Source organism: Lissotriton helveticus, chromosome 5_1 (assembly GCF_964261635.1).
Source record: "Lissotriton helveticus chromosome 5_1, aLisHel1.1, whole genome shotgun sequence".
NCBI classification, from domain to species: domain Eukaryota; kingdom Metazoa; phylum Chordata; class Amphibia; order Caudata; family Salamandridae; genus Lissotriton; species Lissotriton helveticus.
In genome coordinates, this window is record NC_136065.1 from 684,180,566 (window position 1) to 684,198,622 (window position 18,057).

At 46.1% G+C, this 18,057-nt stretch overlaps 1 protein-coding gene across 1 annotated transcript in view; it reads right to left on the reverse strand.

Moving 5' to 3' along the window:
- Positions 1-18,057, reverse strand: part of ASCC1 (activating signal cointegrator 1 complex subunit 1) — a 771,288-nt gene that overhangs the window by 338,760 nt on the left and 414,471 nt on the right. Inside the window, exon 7 of the mRNA XM_078643075.1 lies at positions 16,817-16,936. Within this exon, the coding sequence (XP_078499201.1) occupies positions 16,817-16,936 (120 nt within the window). The remainder of the gene's footprint in view (positions 1-16,816; positions 16,937-18,057) is intronic.

An 18,057-nucleotide genomic window follows, 5' to 3' on the forward strand; every position in this document is an offset into this window, starting at 1 on the left:
GGAGTAGAACTTCCTGGCACAGGACCCTGAATCCCAATCTGCCCTACTTGCTGTAGTACCACATGGCAAGTGGTGTTGTCCGTGAGAAGCTGAATCAGCCTCTCCTTGATGGACGGCAGGAAGGTCTTCAGCGCCAGACGAACTGTCCGGAACTCCAACAGAGTGACACAGAGCTGGGATTCCGCCAGAGATCTCTGATCTCTACCTCTCCCAGATTACCTCCCTAGACCAGCAGTGACACATCAGACACCACCATGTCATCTCTGAGTGGGGAAGAGAGGGGCCTGCTGCTGGTCAGATTGAGCAACCACCACTGCATATCTTATGCAGTGTCCTGTGAAACCCGGATGGCAACCGGCAGGTTTTCTTGTGCTGGGCCCACTGAGACTTTAGATTCCACTTCAGATCCCGCATATGCCACCTGGCGCAGCCGACCAGCAGGATGCATGAGACCAACTGCCAAGAAGCCCCAGAGTTACTCTCACTGATATTTAGACAGAGGCTGAAAAATCAGGATCATAGCCCAAATGTCCTGGACATATTGCAATGGTGGGAAGGCCCTGAACTGCACCATGTCCAAGACAACATGTATGAAAATAATTTCCCTGAAGGAGTGAGGTGTAACGTAGGCTTGTTGATTGAGAACCCCAATTATGTCAGGAGATTTGCTGTCTATAGGTGGTGTACGATCAACTATGGTGAGCATTCTTTCAACAGCCAGCCGTCAAGGTGGGGAAAGAAAACAAGTTACTTACCTGTAACTTTGGTTCCCCTATATTGGTAACTTTCATAGATTCCCATAGCTTGTATCATTCCCCGTCGTCGGAATGGGAGCCTCGGTAAATAAAAAATAACATAGCAGTAGGTACAAAAGAGAAAGAAAGGCCTAGGCCTCATCTCATTTTGTAGCACATCCACCTCTTTTTGCAAAAGAGACCAAAAACATCAAACAACCAATCAGATTAGCTTCACCCCTTAGAACCCTCCTGAGAGAGCCTCAGAGCCTCAGCTTTTCGCAGCCGTTGTGTAACCGTTACCACATTTGCTGAAGGCTGAGCTTTCCCAGGGGAGGAGGGTGGGCGCATGGGAATCTATGAAAGTTTCCAATACTGGGGAACCAAAGTTACAGGTAAGTAACTTGTTTTCTTACCCCAGTATTGGATCTTTCATAGATTCACATAGCTTGTATCAGAGTACCTAGCAGTTAGCAATAATGCACATTGTGTAACATAAGTACTAAAATTATTCTCTATTCATACGTTCATCATAAGATAACATCTTAAAACAATAGTCAAAATGTGCAAGAAGAAGGTAGGAGGGATAGAAGGGAAAGTTCACCGCTTATTGGAAGAGATTCCTCAGAACCGCTTGTCCCACTGCCGCCTCATTTCTTGTGGAAGAGTCCAAACAGTAATGTCTTGTGAAAGTATGGGCACAGCTGCTCCATGTAGCTGCCCTACAAATGTCTTTCTTAGGAACTCCAGCAAAGAGAGCAGTAGATGATGAAACTGATCTTGTGAAGTGAGCTTTCACACGTCCTTCTAGCGGTTTACACGCAGCTTGGTGACAGTAGTGAATTGCGCTGGCAATACAACGCGAAATTCCTTGCTTTGAGAGAGGGAAACCCTTTCGAGGATTACTAAAGGTGACAAAAAACTGTGTAGACTTCCTGAAATCCTTTGTGCGTTGGAGGTAAAACTTCAGACATCTTTGGACATCCAAGGAATGAAGAAACCTTTCCGCTGGAGTCGTAGGTCGAGGGAAAAAGGATTTTAAAACAACAGGTTCATTCAAATGGAAATCCGAAGGGTCCTTTGGAATACATTTCGGATTCATTCTTAGAATCAAAGTGTCATTTTTGAACTGTAAAAAAGGTTCTTTAATCATGAGAGCTTGAAGTTCTCCAACTCTCCTAGCTAGAAGGAGAGCTACCTTCCATGACAGAAATTTAATGGCAGCTCTATGAATAGGCTCAAATGGAGGTCTCATTAGACGGGCAAGAACCAAGTTGAGTTGCCACATTGGTGGAGGAGGTCTAACCGGAGGGAAAACACGAAAGAGTCCTTTCAGGAATTGTTTGACAATCCTTGCCGACTAGAGGGAAGGGCCAGAGGCTGTCCGTCTGAACCTAGAGATAGCTGCCAGGTGTACCTTGATAGAAGAGTGTGCAAGACCCCATTTTGCCAGAAACAGAATGTAAGGTAATATCTTATGAGGAGTTGAGGAGAACGGATGAAGGTTCTCTCGGTGGTACCTCACACAAAACGGTTTCCATTTTGCACGATAGGCTTTATTCGTACTCGGTGCACGGGCTTGAGCCAAATTCTCTTTACAGTCTTGGGGGATACTTAGATTTTGGAACTCTTGGTGCTCAGGAGCCACGCTGTCAACTGAAGTGAGCTCGGGTCCGGATGTACCACTTGGCCCTGGGACATCGTCATTAGAGAAAGAATGGGACGCAGGTGAAGCGGCTGATCTTGAGAGAGTAGGAGAAGCTCTGTGAACCAAAACTGGAGGAGGCCATGCCGGCGCTATTAGGATCATTGTGCAGGGTTCTGACTTGAGTTTCCTGAGTAGTCTTGGGATCAGGGGAATTGGCGGAAAGGCGTAAACAAATGCGACTGACCAGGCCATCGAAAGAGCATTCCCCAGCAATCCTCAACGGTGATCCCTGCTTGCATAAAACCGGCATTTGTCTGGTGTTGCGAACAGGTCTATGGACGGAGTGCCCCAACGAGTGAAAACTCTGTCAAGAGTGCCTTGATCCAGTTCCCACTAGTGACAGACTGATTTCAGACAACTCAACATATCTGCTGTTGTGTTGAGGGTACCTGGAAGATGCTCTGCTGAGAGAGCGATTCTTTGAAGAATTGCCCATTCCCAAATCTCTTGGGCCTCCTTTGAAAGAAGTTGAGATCTTGTTCCACCTTGCTTGTTCACATAGTGCATGGCTGTTGTATTGTCCGTACAGACCAGGACGGTGGAGTTCCGAATCCTCGGAAGGAAAGCTTGTAAAGCCAAATGAATGGCCTTGAGCTCCAGAAGGTTGATGTGAAGAGTGCGTTGTTCGGGTGTCCGGTGACCGCTCACATGAAGGACTTGCAACACCGCTTCCCAACCTTCTAGAGAGGCATCCGTGGTCAGTATTAAAGGAGCTGGAGCAACTTTGAAAGTGAGAACTTTCAAGATGTTGCCCTTGACGGTCCACCAGTCGACCGCCTCCTTCATCAGCGGAGTGACTTGTATCTTGTCATCGAACGAGCCTTCCGCCTGGCGCCATTGCATGTCCAGTTGCTCTTGCAAGGGGTGCATTCGAAGTCTGCAATGCGGAATTAGGGAAATGCAGGATGACATCGATCCTAGGAGAGACTTGTAAAGCCGGACTGACAAAGTTAGTTTCTTCTGCAATTGACGGGAAGAAAGAATCAGCTTTTTCTGTCTTTCTTCTGAAGGGAAAGCCTTGCAACAAGTTGTATCCAGAATGGAACCCAGGAACTTGGCCGATCTGGATGGAAGAAGGACTGATTTGGCTCTGTTGAGTTGTAGACCCAGATGATTGAAAAGTTGAATGTAACTCTCGACTGCCCTAGTAGTTGCTTGAGAAGATGGGGCCTTTATCAACCAATCGTCTAGATAGGGAAAAACGTGCAGTGACTGCTTTCTGAGAAATGCTGCAACTGGGGCCAATACCTTTGTGAATATCCGTGGAGCGGACCTGAGTCCGAAAGGTAGGACCCTGAACTGAAAATGGCTCTTGGCTACTGAGAAGCGTTGAAACCCCCTGTGTGCTGGGTGAATGAGAACGTGGAAGTATGCGTCCTCCAGATCTAGAGTTGCCATATAATCGCCAGAATTCAGGACACGCAAGATATCCTGAAGAGATACCATCCGAAATGAGAGTTTTATGAGATAGGTGTTGAGCTCCCTCAGGTCTAAAATTGGGCACCATTTTTCTTCCGTTTTGCGAACCAGGAAAACCTGGAATAGAACCCTTTTCCTCGTTGAGATTGAGGTACTGATTCTATCGCTCCTTTGATGAGCAGCTGAAGAGCTTCGAGACGTAGAAGATTTAGGTGTTTTGGCTCTGTGGTGCGCAGGGCTCTGGAAGGTGGTACATTTTGAAACTCTAACGTGTGGCCAAATCGGGTGATATTGAGGACCCAACGATCCGATGTAATGATCTCCCAGTTGTGAAGGCATTGTGATATCCTGCCCCCCACTGATGTTACCAGGGGGTGGAGGAACAGTAGATAGAGCCAGGAAGCCTCTATTGGTATTTAGAAGCATCTCTCCCCTGACGTCCTTGTCGTCCTCTTGACGGTTGGCGAGAGAAAGATGCCGATTGGCCTTGGCGTTGAGAGTACTGGGGTTTATATGATTGTGAAGATTGCGAATAGGAGGAGTAGCGCAGTTGGTACCTCCTCTGTAAGTCAAAAAACCCTTTCCTTTTGCACCTCTGAACGGAACCTTGCAGTATTGCAATGTCCCCAAGGACATTGCCGTGTCCGTGTCCTTTTTGATGTTATGTAGAGTGTCATCCACATACTTTCCAAAACGCATTTCTCCATCAAATGGTAAATCTAGGATCTTATTCTGCACCTCAGGGTGAAACCAGGTATCCCTAAGCCAGCCTTGACGTCTTAGAATGGCTGAACCTGCCAGAGCGCGAAAGGCAGTGGTGGCAATGTCCATAGCACAATCTATTACTTCTGAAGAAGACCTCTCTCCTTCCTCTAGTATCTTCTTCACCTCTGCCTTGGAACTATCTGGCAGTTGATACATAAAAGGAGATAAGTCGCACCACATCTGGCGATCATATTGTTCCAAAATTGCAAGTGCATTGGCCGCTCTAAGAAGGAGACTGGACAAAGTGGAAAACCTCTTTTCATATTGTCTAGGTGCCTACCCTCCTTATCCGGTGGTGTGGTAAGGGGCGCCAATGGATTCTTTGACTTTCTTTGAGCCGCCTGGGAGATAACAGAATCCGGCTTTGGTTGACCAATCAGGCAAGCGGGACTATCGTTAGGAGGCGTATATATTTTCTATAGCCGCGGAAGAACCGGGATGACTGTCGCTGGAGATTGCATCACCTTTATTCCTTCACTCCATACGTGCTCCACAATCGGTATTGAACTGATGGATTTCCTGAAAGAGCTCCTTAAAATCATACAGGAAGCAATCCGATTGTTCAGTAGTAATGGGTAGGCCAAACCTCTTTGAAGCCCTCTCCATAAGATTATGGAAAACTCCAATGTTTGCTGGAGGAGAATCAATAGGATCTGGCGATGGTGAGGCCGGATCTGGAATTACATAATCATCCCACTCTCTATCTGGGTCCGGGACCTGATCCACATTTCGATCTTCATCTGATGAATCATCATCATCATCATCATCATGCATAGTAACAATATTGTGGTGACTGTCCATTGGTTCTGGATCCTGAGGTTGAGGCAACTGAGGAGCCACTGTAGCTGAAGAAGAGGTCGGGGTTGGAGAAGGCGGAGGTTGCATTGGTTGCTCAGCAGTTTGAGACGGAAACCTTCTCTTGTAATCTAGAAACATAATTTGCAAGTCACTAATGAGAGAGGAAAGCATAGCCATCATACCTTGCTGTGACTGCTCCTGAGGTCTATCTCTTGGAACATAATGTTGCTGTTCCATATAGTAATCTTCAGAATCCTGATATTTCACTTTTAATTGGGACGGGCTGTAAGCAACCCCATAAGGACCTTCGTCCTCTACAGAAAACTCTTCTTCCAAGAGCAAAGCCAGAGGTAATGGTGTCACTCTCCGAGGAGATGTCATTTCCGGAGTGATTTGGTGTCTTTTTACAGAAATCTGGACTTTTTGAATCGTCAACGAGGTCGTCGTAGAAGGAATCGTCGTCGGAGAATGGATCGTCATCGAAGATGGGCTCGTCGTCAGTACCATTGTCGCCGTTGTCATCGACGTCGTCTCTGCCGTCGACACCATAGTCGGCATCATCTTCGACGACCTCCAGGTTGTCAACATTGTTGACGACATTGTGATAGGTAACTGTAGCGTCGCCGAAGTCGTGGTCGACGAAGCTCTCGACGACGGGCCCGTCGAAGGAGCTGGGATCGACGCTTGGTGAATTTTAGATGCCATCGTCGACGTACCTGATATTGTCGTCGTTGACGGATGGTTTTTCCTGTCAGATCTTCCTTCTTGAAGTACAGAAGCCGGTTTCTTTAACAATTTCTCCTTTTCAGGTGGAGGAGAGGAAACAGATGGATCTTGGCTCACCTTCTGAGTTGGAAGTACCTCAGAAGCTAGTCCCTCCCTCTCCTTTACACCTCGGTGAGGAGATTATTTGGGACTGGGCCTATCAGGGGTCTTTTGTAAGGCCTTAGCAGGAGGTTCAGATGAAGTTGAAGGGGAAGACCTACCCCTTTTCCTAGACCTACACGAAGATGTAGCTGAGGAGGAATCCTCACTGTCACTGGATATAACTTCTTTCTGAGACTTCATCTTCTGCAACCAAGTCAGCAGACGTCCTTTCCTGTCTCTCAGTATTGCTAGAGAAGGTCCTGCAGATTTTACAATCAGTGGCCTTATGATCAGGGTACGGGCAATAGATGCAGTCGTTATGCTTGTCCTCAATTTAAAGCCTTTCTTTTCTTAGAGCAAGTAGCACAGGCTTTAAATAAAGCTTTCTTTTCCTTATCTGACATCCTTGGTGAGAAAAAGATGAAAAGGATCCAAAGTTGTAGAGAAATCTGGGCAGAGCTCAGTGGAGACTCCCTTAGCACAAAGTGCAGTAGAAAATATGAGGCTCTGAGGCTCTCTCAGGAGGGTTCTAAGGGGTGAGGCTAATCTGATTTGTTGTTTGATGTTTTTGGTCTCTTTTGCAAAAAGAGGTGGATATGCTACAAAATGAGATGAGGCTAGGCCTTTCTTTCTCTTTTGTACCTACTGCTATGTTATTTTTTATTTACTGAGGCTCCCATTCCGACGACGGGGAATGATGCAAGCAATGGGAATCTATGAAAGTTCCAAAACAGATTTGCAGCAACCACTGGCATCACTTTTGTGAATATCCAAGGAAGCTAGTACGGCCTAAGGGGAGCACAGCAAACTGAAAATGCCCTTGGCCAGCCCTGAACCACAGGTAACCTGTCCTGCAGGTCCAAGACTACAATCCAGTTGCCCAGATACAAGGCAGACAGAACCTCAGCCAGCGGGAGCATTTAAAAATTTCTATTTCTCCTTCAGCAGGAATTAATTCAGGAAGCGAAGGTCTGAAATAGGCCTAAGGACTCCATCTTTCTTTGGCATGATGAAACAGCCAGAGTAACAACCCGTCTCTATTTAAGAGTCCAGAACCCTCTTGATGGATGCAAGCTTCCTTGAAGCTTGCATCTCTTGCAGTAAGATGGATAGGTGTTCATCTGAGTATGGCTTTCATGTGAGTAGAAGATACAGCAGGTAAGAGAGAAACGAAAGAACATAGCCATGCTGTAAGATCAGGAGGACCCATTTGTCAGTTGTGATGGATTGCCACTCAGGGAGAAAATGTTAGATCCTCCCTCCTACAATGTGGTTGTGTGCTGCTATGGGCAAACAAAAGGGGATTGTAGGCTGCTGCCACGGGGCACTGGGAAGAGCGAGGCCCGTGATAACCTGTTTTTTGCCTGCCGGATCATAGTCCCTAGAACCAAAAGGACTCGGATGACTGTAGATGCATGGTGGGATTGTTGTTAATTCCAGCATAGGTGAAAGACGAACCAGCGCAGGTATTGGAGACGGCGCAAAACCAAGACTGACTGTAGGGATTCATAAGGCGCTGAGGACAGATCCGCTGGCAGTGACTGGACTAGAGGTACCTGCGGGTCATTGAGGCCCACAGGCACACTAAAGGGACCCTGCAGTGTGCCAAAAATACAAAGCATAGCCTCCTTAAAGGCCTACAAACGATGCAGCATTGCAAATTTTCCGGGAAGCTTGCGGCGCATTGAGATCAATGGAGGAATCAGCCCCTCAATCGGTGATCGGGAGCAAGGTCCAATGGCATCTTGAAGCCCTGGTGACTTCTTTTCAGATAGAGAGTAGTGGGACGGGATGGAGTCCCGCTTCGGCTTCTTATGTTTCATCTTCAACTTTGACTAAAAAACTGACCTACTGCAGGATCGGCCTCTGGAGCAGGAGCGGATCCTCACCCTCGACGTGAAATGGACCCTTTGTAAGGTATGCAACCTCTTCCTGTGTTCGGCGACATACAGCTTTGCTTCATGGTTCTGGATCACCTCTGCGTGCATGACGGTGCATCTAAAGAACAACTTGGAGGCATGCCTCGAGACAAAACACCAAAGGCACACTTTGTGCGAGTTCGAGGGCATGGTAAGAAAGCAACTGCTGTCGGCACGCAGGGGTGATGCTCCATCACTTCTGGGGTTGCACTACAATACCTTGTGGCGCATGGGAGCACTGGTGTGAAAAGTTTCCAGGTCCAATCTGGAACTTGGGGAATATTCTAAGGGGAGGAATCTGCAGTTAGGAACAGCCAACAGAAGGAGCCCATAGCTGGGACAGGGATTTGGATCTAATTTTCTAAGAAATGCGGAATTTCAAGCCCCCCCCTTCTTGTTAGACATCAACCTTTCCCACAACTGGAAGTGTTTGATCCCTCTTGCCCAAGGTGATGGGGGGTACTTGTCACCCTCCACACCCAAGAGTGGTTACAGTTTTTTGTACAGGCCCCTCCCAACGTCAGGGGACATTTGCTTCACCTCTGCCTTAACTGAGGGCATGGGTTCTTTTGTATTTAAGGGAGGAGGTATTTTGTGGCCCCCTCTAATCTTACTAAGGGTGGTAGAAATATTTCATACCCCTTGCCTTGCTGAAGAGTAGGGAGGTCACTGACAGATTCCTTACCTAGAAGTAGCTTCCCTCCCACTGGATTGCTGCGAGCCTGACTATGTGGACATCCAGGAGCCAAAGACACACAATTGATGGAAGGAATGCAGAACAAATCAAAACATTCACCCCCAGTCAAGAGATCTGGGTTAAATCCATCATTCTTTTGCTCACCATGCCACCCCAGTTTAGATCTGGCCATATGCAAATCAGTCTTGACCCTGTTCCTCATGGGAACAGTCCAGCCCGAACTGCCAAGCCAGTTCCTCCCTGGATCGGAAACAATCATCCTAGGATCGATTTCGGGCGTTCACCCCTCTTCAGCCAGGATAGCTTGATTCCAGTGGCACAGTGAGGACCCACGTCTGGGCATACCTGGCGCACTTAGGGCGAGAAAGCAAAAGACACACAATTGATGGACGGAATGCAGAACAAATCAAAACATTCACCCCCGTCAAGAGATCTGGGTTAATTCCATCATTCTTTTGCTCACCATGCCACCCCAGTTTAGCCCTGGCCATATGCAAATCAGTCTTGACCCTGTGCCTCATGGGAACAGTCCAGCCCGAACTGCCAAGCCAGGTCCTCCCTGGACCGAAAACAAGCATCCTAGGGCCGGTTTCGGGGTTTCACCCCTCTTCAGCCAGGATAGCTTGATTCCAGTGGCACAGTGAGCTCAGGACCCACGTCTGGGCATACCTGGCGCACTTAGGGCGAGAAAGCAAAAGACACACAATTGATAGAACGAATGCAGAACAAATCAAAACATTCACCCCCAGTCACGAGATCTGGGTTAAATCCATCATTCTTTTTCTCACCATGCCACCCCAGTTTAGACCTGGCCATATGCAAATCAGTCTTGACCCTGTGCCTCATGGGAACAGTCCAGCCCGAACTGCCAAGCCAGGTCCTCCCTGGACTGGAAACAAACATCCAGGAGCCATCTAACATTTGCTTGTGACAGGGCAGGCCACTTTGAAGTAAATTACCATTAGGTTGGACTTTTATAAAACATAAAAATAAGCCTTTCAATGGAGTGTGTACATGGTACAGGTCAAAAGTTATAGATCGTATATAATCTAAAATTTGACTTTTCCTATGTGATAGTTACATCCTTGCCAGAGACAATGACATTTTGGGCATTGTCAGTATGTCAGTAGGGGAGCATGCTTTTTCCATTGTTGCACATATCCTATTCTAACGTATGCACCTCAATTTGTAGTAAGGTGTGCTTATTTGGGTGATTTATTTAATATTTAAAATCAGTTTTATCCACCTATCAGAAGGGCTGTTTTTACAGGTCTGTGCAGCAGGTTCAAGCTGCTGCTGTCTGGCTACACAAGGTATGCCTGAAGCCATGCTTCACTGCCACTGTAGGTAGTGATAGCACAGTAGTTGCTGCAGTACACAGGTGGCATTTAAATTTCCAGGCCAGAGGAGTATTACTGCACCACATAATATGGTCTCATAGAAATGTTAATTGCGCCCATCAGGATTAAACCCATTTCGACATGTATAAAGGGGGAAGCACATGCACTTTATGTCTGTCTTGCAGGGCTAAAGAACAAAGTGTTCCAATGCCATCAAAACAGAGAGGGCACAAATATGGGGGAATATCAAGATGGTTATTTCCTACAGACCAGTATACAATGACAGAGGAAGAGACATGTCTGGCCAATTGTTAATATCCTTTAACACACCTTTTGCCTCAGCATCTTACATTACTATTGGTAGGACTGTCAAGTGGGTCATGGTTGAGGCTGGTATAGGTGTGGGAGTCTTTTCTTCCATTACATTTGTTACTGAGGGCAAATATAGATCTTATGTCTTTAAAAGGATATACTTTATTTGTAGGTAATGATCAGATGTAGGAGTAGGAAAAGAGTTCGGCAAACTATTTCTGTGGTTCAGGATGAAATATATGGATTTTCAGCATTCAAATTAGCAATCACAGAAGCAAAATGGTGGCCACCTCTTCAGGATAGGAGCTGTATGTTCTTTGACAGGTCGAACTTGACATGTGTCATGTCAGTGTAATAGTAAGCCTAGTGGTACTTGTCATTTTTGGTTCCTTTCGTTACTTAGAGATGCTGTTGGGTGGGTTAGTAAAGAAGAGAAAAGGAATAATCCTTACCTCGGTGTCCTCAACAAAACTGAAAATCCTTACTTGAAAAGGCAAAAAAAAATTTACTGTCTCATATTATTATTAATATTATTATTTTAAATGTATAAGGCGCACCGCATCCTAAGGGTTTCCCGGCACCTACTCCACAAAAAAAGGATTTCAGAATGCTGTACAATAGATTAGAAATTTAACTTGGCATTGTGCCAACACAATTGTGTCACATCAAATAAAGGTAATAAAACAATTAATGGGTGTACTGAACATAACTAAAGAGCATGAAGGATAAAGTGCAGCATAGCTTTAAATGGTCATGACTGGCAACAATTGCAAATGAGAAGTAGCACGGTATATGAAGTGCAATCAGAACTAAAACAAAATGCCTAGATGTAGTTTAAGACTGACATAATGAAGACACAGTCATAATTTGGTGAGCGTGCAGCAGGGTCCCAAGATACTTAACAGTCCGTGCAGATGTTGGAGGCGAGTCTACAGCTTATACTTTGTTTCTGACAAAGTGGTAAAAAAACAGAAAATCTGCCTGCAGGGGTCAAAACGAAAAATCTAGCACAAATTGACAGTGGCATTACAGAAAAACACAAAAAAAAGGATGAAGGCAATGAGCGTTTGGCAGGGTGGGAACGAAAGATGGATAAGGAAGGAATCATAACATGAAGGTGAAACAGGCAGTAAGGGAAAGTCAATGGAAATACAGTCTGGAAGATCATGACATGATTTAGCTCTGTATAGATACACTGAAAAATAACAGTGAGGAATTATTTTATACAGAGAGAGGACAATATCCAGAGGTCTAGCCTACGTAGGAGTCAAAGAAAAGAAAGAAAAAATTACCCTACAATGGTATGCAGGAATTGTGAGGTTAAGATTCACAGAAACATATTCTTGAAGAGTGATTTAAAATTCTGAAAAGCTGAGGCATTCCTGACATAAAAAGGTTTGGGAAACACTTGTGGAGAATGATCTGTAAAGCACTTTCTTCATAAAAAGGGAAATGGAGGGAGATCTGCTGCTTTTGCAGAATAGGATGTAAGTTTTTTTTTAATATTCTTAGCTTAGAGAGCTACCCAGAGTTTGGAGGCTTAAGGTTTTGTACATCAGACGTGCAGTTTCTATGGAGACTATTTAGACAGACAGAGGTGATTTGGTCACAATTTCACATGGGCATGAAACGTGGCAGCAGCAAGAACAGCTCATAGAGCGGCGACTCTGTTTTAAGGAAGGCGGTGAGAAGAGCTTAGAAATAGCAAGTCAAGACATAACTATGGCCACAACTACAATTCAGAGGGGATGGAATGTGTTTTAAAATCTGGACTTTAGGAAAATTAAATCTGGTATTGCCTGGATGTGTCCTTTGAGGTCCAGGTTTCCATCAAGAAGAAAGCCAGGAATAAGGCAGCAGTATCCAAGACAAGAGTGATTGCAGCTGTTCCAAAGGTGCCAAACTGGTAACAAACCAAAATAGTTTGTTCAGTGGGTACATTTCAAGATAAGGAGAGAAGAAATCTAGTCTTTAATGTTTGGCATTCAAAGTGTTTTTGTTCATCCATTTTTGGATGCAATGCAGGGAATATTTGATAATGAGGTGGATTCCGCCCCAGACGTTGCCTTCCTGAACGAGACTTGGTGGAACGACTCCTCGGCGCCCGACATCGCCATAGCCATCCCGGACGGCTACAAGATCACCCACAGGAATCGAGCCAACGGAATCGGAGGAGGTTTAGCCATCGTCCATAAGTCCACCCTCAAGGTCTCCACCCATGCAGACAACAGCCTCAACTCCGCTGAACACCTGCACTTCCGGGTCCACACCGACCCCAACATCACCCTTAGAGGAACACTCTTCTACAGACCCCCCGGACCCCGGGCACAGTTCAGCAACTCCATTGCCGACCTCGCCAGCACCCACGCACTCACCTCTAAGGACTACATCCTCCTCGGGAAACTGAACTTCCACCTCGAGAACAACAACGACGCCAACGCCGCCACCTTTATCGACAACCTCGCCAACCTCTGCCTCAGACAACTCGTCACCGCACCCACCGACGTCGCCGGCCACACGCTCGACCCCGTCTTCTCCACAAGCGCCCACGTCGCCTTCAACCACACCTCCGAACTCCACTGGAACGACCACAGCTGCATCCATTTCACCTTTAAGAAACCCACCACGCACCACCGCACCCAACAGCTACCCCGCCGCTGCTGGAGCAAAGTCACCGAAGACCAGCTAACCACCACCCTCGCCCAGAACCCACCCACCAACCCCACCGACCCAGACGCCGCTGCCCACAAGGACGCCACCCACAGACATCACCACCTCATCAGATCAGCCAAGAGATCTTCCTTCAAAGCCCGCCTGGACAACAACGCACATGACAGCAAAGAGCTCTTCAGCATAGTGAAGGAACTCTCCAACCCCAGTGCCAACACCAACGACATCCCACCCTCACAAGATTTGTGCGACTCCCTGGCCACCTTCTTCCACCGCAAGATCGCTGACATCCACGACAGCTTCAATACCGCGGCCGCCCCGATTATGTCAGACTCCACCCCCCCTCCACACACCACCCGACCCAACCGCCTGACCTCCTGGTCCAACGTCACCGACGACAATACACGTAAGGTCATGAACTCCATCCACTCAGGATCACCTTCAGACCCCTGCCCACACCACGTTTTCAACAAAGCAGATGCAGCCATCGCACCCCAATTACGAAGGTCATCAACATCTCCTTCAAGACAGCGACATTCCCAGAAATCTGGAAGCACGCCGAAATCAGCGCCCTCCTCAAGAAACTCAAGGCGGACCCCAAGGACCTCAAGAACTTTCGGTCCATCTCCCTGCTCCCTTTCCTGGTGAAAGTCATCGTGAAAATCGTCAACATTCAACTGGCCAGCCACCTCGAGGACAACAACATCTTAGACCCGTCCCAGGCCGGATTCAGACGAAACCACAGCATCGAGACGGCCCTCATCGCCGCCACGGATGACATCAAGCGCCAACTAGACAACGGCGAAACATCAGCCCTCATCGACACGGTCTGCCACTGCACACTAAAGACACGCCTCCCAGAAGCCGGAATCCAAGAGAAGACCCTGGACTGGACCACATCCTTCCTCTCCAGGAGAACCCAGAGCGTCCTCCTACCTCCGTTCCGGTCTGAATCCACCAACATCATTTGCGGCGTACCCCAGGGCTCATCCCTCAGCCCGACACTGTTCAACATCTACATGGCCCCCCTCGCAGGACCAGCCGTCTGAAACTTAACTCGGACAAGACGGAGGGCCTCATCCACTGCCCCACCCCCTCTGCCTGGGACGACTCCTGGTGGCCAACCGCACGGGAAACAGCACCGACACCCACCAACCATGCACTCAACCTAGGATTCATCCTCGACTCCTCCCTCTCCATGTCGAAGCAGGTCAATGCCATTTCCTCCTCCTGCTACAACACCCTCTGCTTGCTCCGAAGGACCTACAAGTGGATCCCGACCAAAACAAGAAGAACGGTGACACAGGCCCTCGTCAGCAGCAGGCTGGACTACGGCAACGCACTCTATGCAGGAATCCCAGCCAAACACCTGCGACGATTACAACGCATCCAAAACACCTCCCCCCGGCTGATCCTCAACGCCCCCCGTGGCAGCCACATCACCCCCCACCTCAGAGACCTACACTGGCTCCCCGTCAACAAGAATATCACCTTCAAGCTCCTCACCCACGCACACAAAGCTCTCCACAACACCGGTCCAGCCTACCTGAACAGCAGACTCAGCTTCCACACCCCCACCCTCCAGCTCCGCTCCGCCAGCTCCGCTCCGCCAGCCTCGCCATCGCCACCATCCTCACATACAACGAACGACCTCCGGCGGCAGATCCTTCTCCTTCTTTGCCACCAAGACCTGGAACACCCTCCACAACCACCTGCGACAGACCCAAGACCTGCTCACCTTCAGAAGACTCCTCAAGATCTGGCTCTTCGAGCAGTAGCGGCACCCCCTCCCATCAGCGCCTTGAGACCCTCATGGGTAAGTAGTGCGCTTTACAATTTTTTTGCTTGATTGATTGATTGATTCAGGTGACTCCAATTTGCTATGGGTGCCATATTGGTGCCATAGTTGTACTGGTGAAACAAAATGTAATAATCTTTAAGAAGTTCAACTGCTGGTTCAGCACACAGATTGTAAAGGAGGGGTGCTAAAACGAAATACTGAGGGACACTGCAAGAAGGTGGGAGGGATTAGATATGGAATTACTCTTTTACACTAATTAAAAGTGCTATAAAAGATAAGAATGAGCCCATTTCAAGATGGTTCACTCAATGCTAATACTGAATTTCTGAGCGTACAGGAGAATATGATTGTCAATGTTGTAGAATGTGACAGTTAAAAGCAAGAATATTTGAAGATTGGTGTATCTTTCATCAAAAATGCGTAATACATCAACATTAGCGTCACAGATTTTTACTGTGGCCTCCCTGAAACAAGAATGAAACACAAACTATATATAATTTTCCTGAACAAATTTCTTATTATCTCTAGTAAGAAAGGATGACCCATAGATGGGGCATAAATTATCAACATTAGTATAAACCTGTTGGGTCTTTTAAAAAAAGAAGAAGAAGAAGAAGAAGGAGGAGGGCTTTGTGTGGGCAACTTTAACATACTTTAGTTCAATACCACTCTGAAGAAGGAAAGTATGGAGAGACAAGGGATGAGGGAGAATGACCAGGTAATTGATAATGCCTGGAGAGATCAGAGTATGATAAAGGGTTTCATATGTGAGAGAGAAGAGTGAATAATTACAAGGGATCAGCTTGGTGGTAGGTTGAGGAAAGAGGATAGGGGTGTTTTTGCACAAATATAGGAGACTATATATTAGACATAATTTCTTTCTAAATGTATTCATTTTATCAGGCATGACAAAAGGCTAATGCATAGCTTCTGGATTTATTAAATCTGAGAGAGAATGAGTTAAATAGTTTGAGGTTGATGGTTGCAAATTATTTCTTTGGTCAGTTCTTAGCTAGGTTTTGGAGAGGAATACAAGAACACTAGGTTTATTGAAATAATGAAGGACATGAAGCTTTTTTCTTTGAACTGGGTGAGAGTGTAGATTTACTGACTCCCAACGATCTTTAGGTTATTCCAACAAAACCGCATTTGAGGCAGATACCAGATGAGAACCTATTTGAGGTTACGGTGTTGTTCAACGTTCTCAAGGATGGAGGCTTGAGATTGTTGCAAACAGAATATTTGTGATATCAGAGGCATTTGTTTTAACAAATGAAGATGTTAAGGAGCTCGAGAAGTCTCTACAAACGTAAACTCACAACGGCACATATGTTTCTTTTGAGCTGTTCCCAAATTAAATGAACGATAAAATTAACCAAGTTTCTCTTTGGACTAGTGCATACTCTGTATTGTTGGGTCTGGGTCACTTGTCACAATAAACATCATCTACTCATTTAGATCTGGCATTTTTTCCACATAAAATCTCCTAAACTCACCAAAGCTACATGAAAAAACATCACTAGTTAGGTATGAGCATGCTCCCACTTTATCTTATCACAGAGACATGAAATGATGATGTGCTAAACTAATAAGATGGGAAATACCTTGGTTTAGGAGCCAACACAACATGAATTCAAACCGTCAACTCCTAAATGCTCATTTTACTGGGAAGCAGATCAACAGTTCACTGTAAAACAGCTGTAACTCCCCTGCTTAGATGTAAGTTTAGCTAGACAAGAGTCTAAATTAATTATCCATGAAGGACATTTTTCAGAACTCAACTCACTTCTCAGCTCCATCCTTCAGCCGAACCTTTGCATACAGAACATCCACCATTGCAGGGTCGTCGTTCATGTACTCTATTCCAGCTACCTCCAACTTGAGAGAATTACCACCAACATATTTACTGAAAAGAAAATGGTGAAATGCAAAAATTTAACATAATTACACTTGTGGAGCCTTATGGCTTACTGTTAACTACATCATTAAGAAAGAATTTTTAATTTAACATTAAAGCGCACAGAGGGTATATACCTTTATGTGTACATCACAGAAAAAGAAGGGTAACTCATAATTTCTCCTACTTGTAAAACAGTAAAGTATGTAAAAAAACACAGAATGTTCCTGAAAACAACAAAACCTAAAGTGATGTAACTGTTATCCATCAAAAGCAACAACAAAAATTGACAGTAGACCCACCATGCCCTGCTCCTGACCACACACATGACATTACTGGTTACCTCTCAAACTACATAATCACAAAAACTGGAAGCAAGAAGATTTATAGAAAGCTTTTTTCCTCTATCGAAATAGGCAGTCCTCACAAAAATCTTTGGCTGTGTTTTTTCCATCTGATTTTTGATTGTTCCTTTCAATTTTGCAAAACACTTTAGTGGCCTAGTGCCATTACAGCAACAACAAAAAAGTGATGGATGGAATACTTGAAATAATCTCAGCCATTGGAAATCGATCAGGCTGCATCCCAATCCATCGTTTTTTGCCCACCATGCCACCTCAGTTCGGAACCAGCCATATGCAAATAAGTCTTGACCCTGCTCCAATAGAACAGTCCAGCCCGAACCACCAGGCCAGGCCAGGCGTCAACTGCAACAACAACAACAAGGTGATGGATGGAATGCTTGAATTTTGTATACCTTAGTGTGTCGTCCCAATTGGGACAGGTATGCCCAGACATAGTTCTGTGCATACTGTCACTGTACTCAAGCTGCACCTGCTTTATGAGCCTTATCTAAGGCAAAACTCTTCCCGGGTTGCTTGTGTTCGGGTTCAGGGCAGTTCGGGCTGGACTTTTCCCACTGGAGCAGGGTCCACACTGATATACATAAGGCTGGGTCCAAACTGAGGTGGCATGGTGGTACAAAAAACCAAAGCAGTGAGATACGGCCAGAGTGATTACCAGTGGCTGAGAATAATTCAAGCATTCCATCTTTCACTTTTTTTGTATTCTTAAGGGCCACTATAGAACTTGAAAAAACATCACTGACTTCAAATAATTGGTGTAACTTC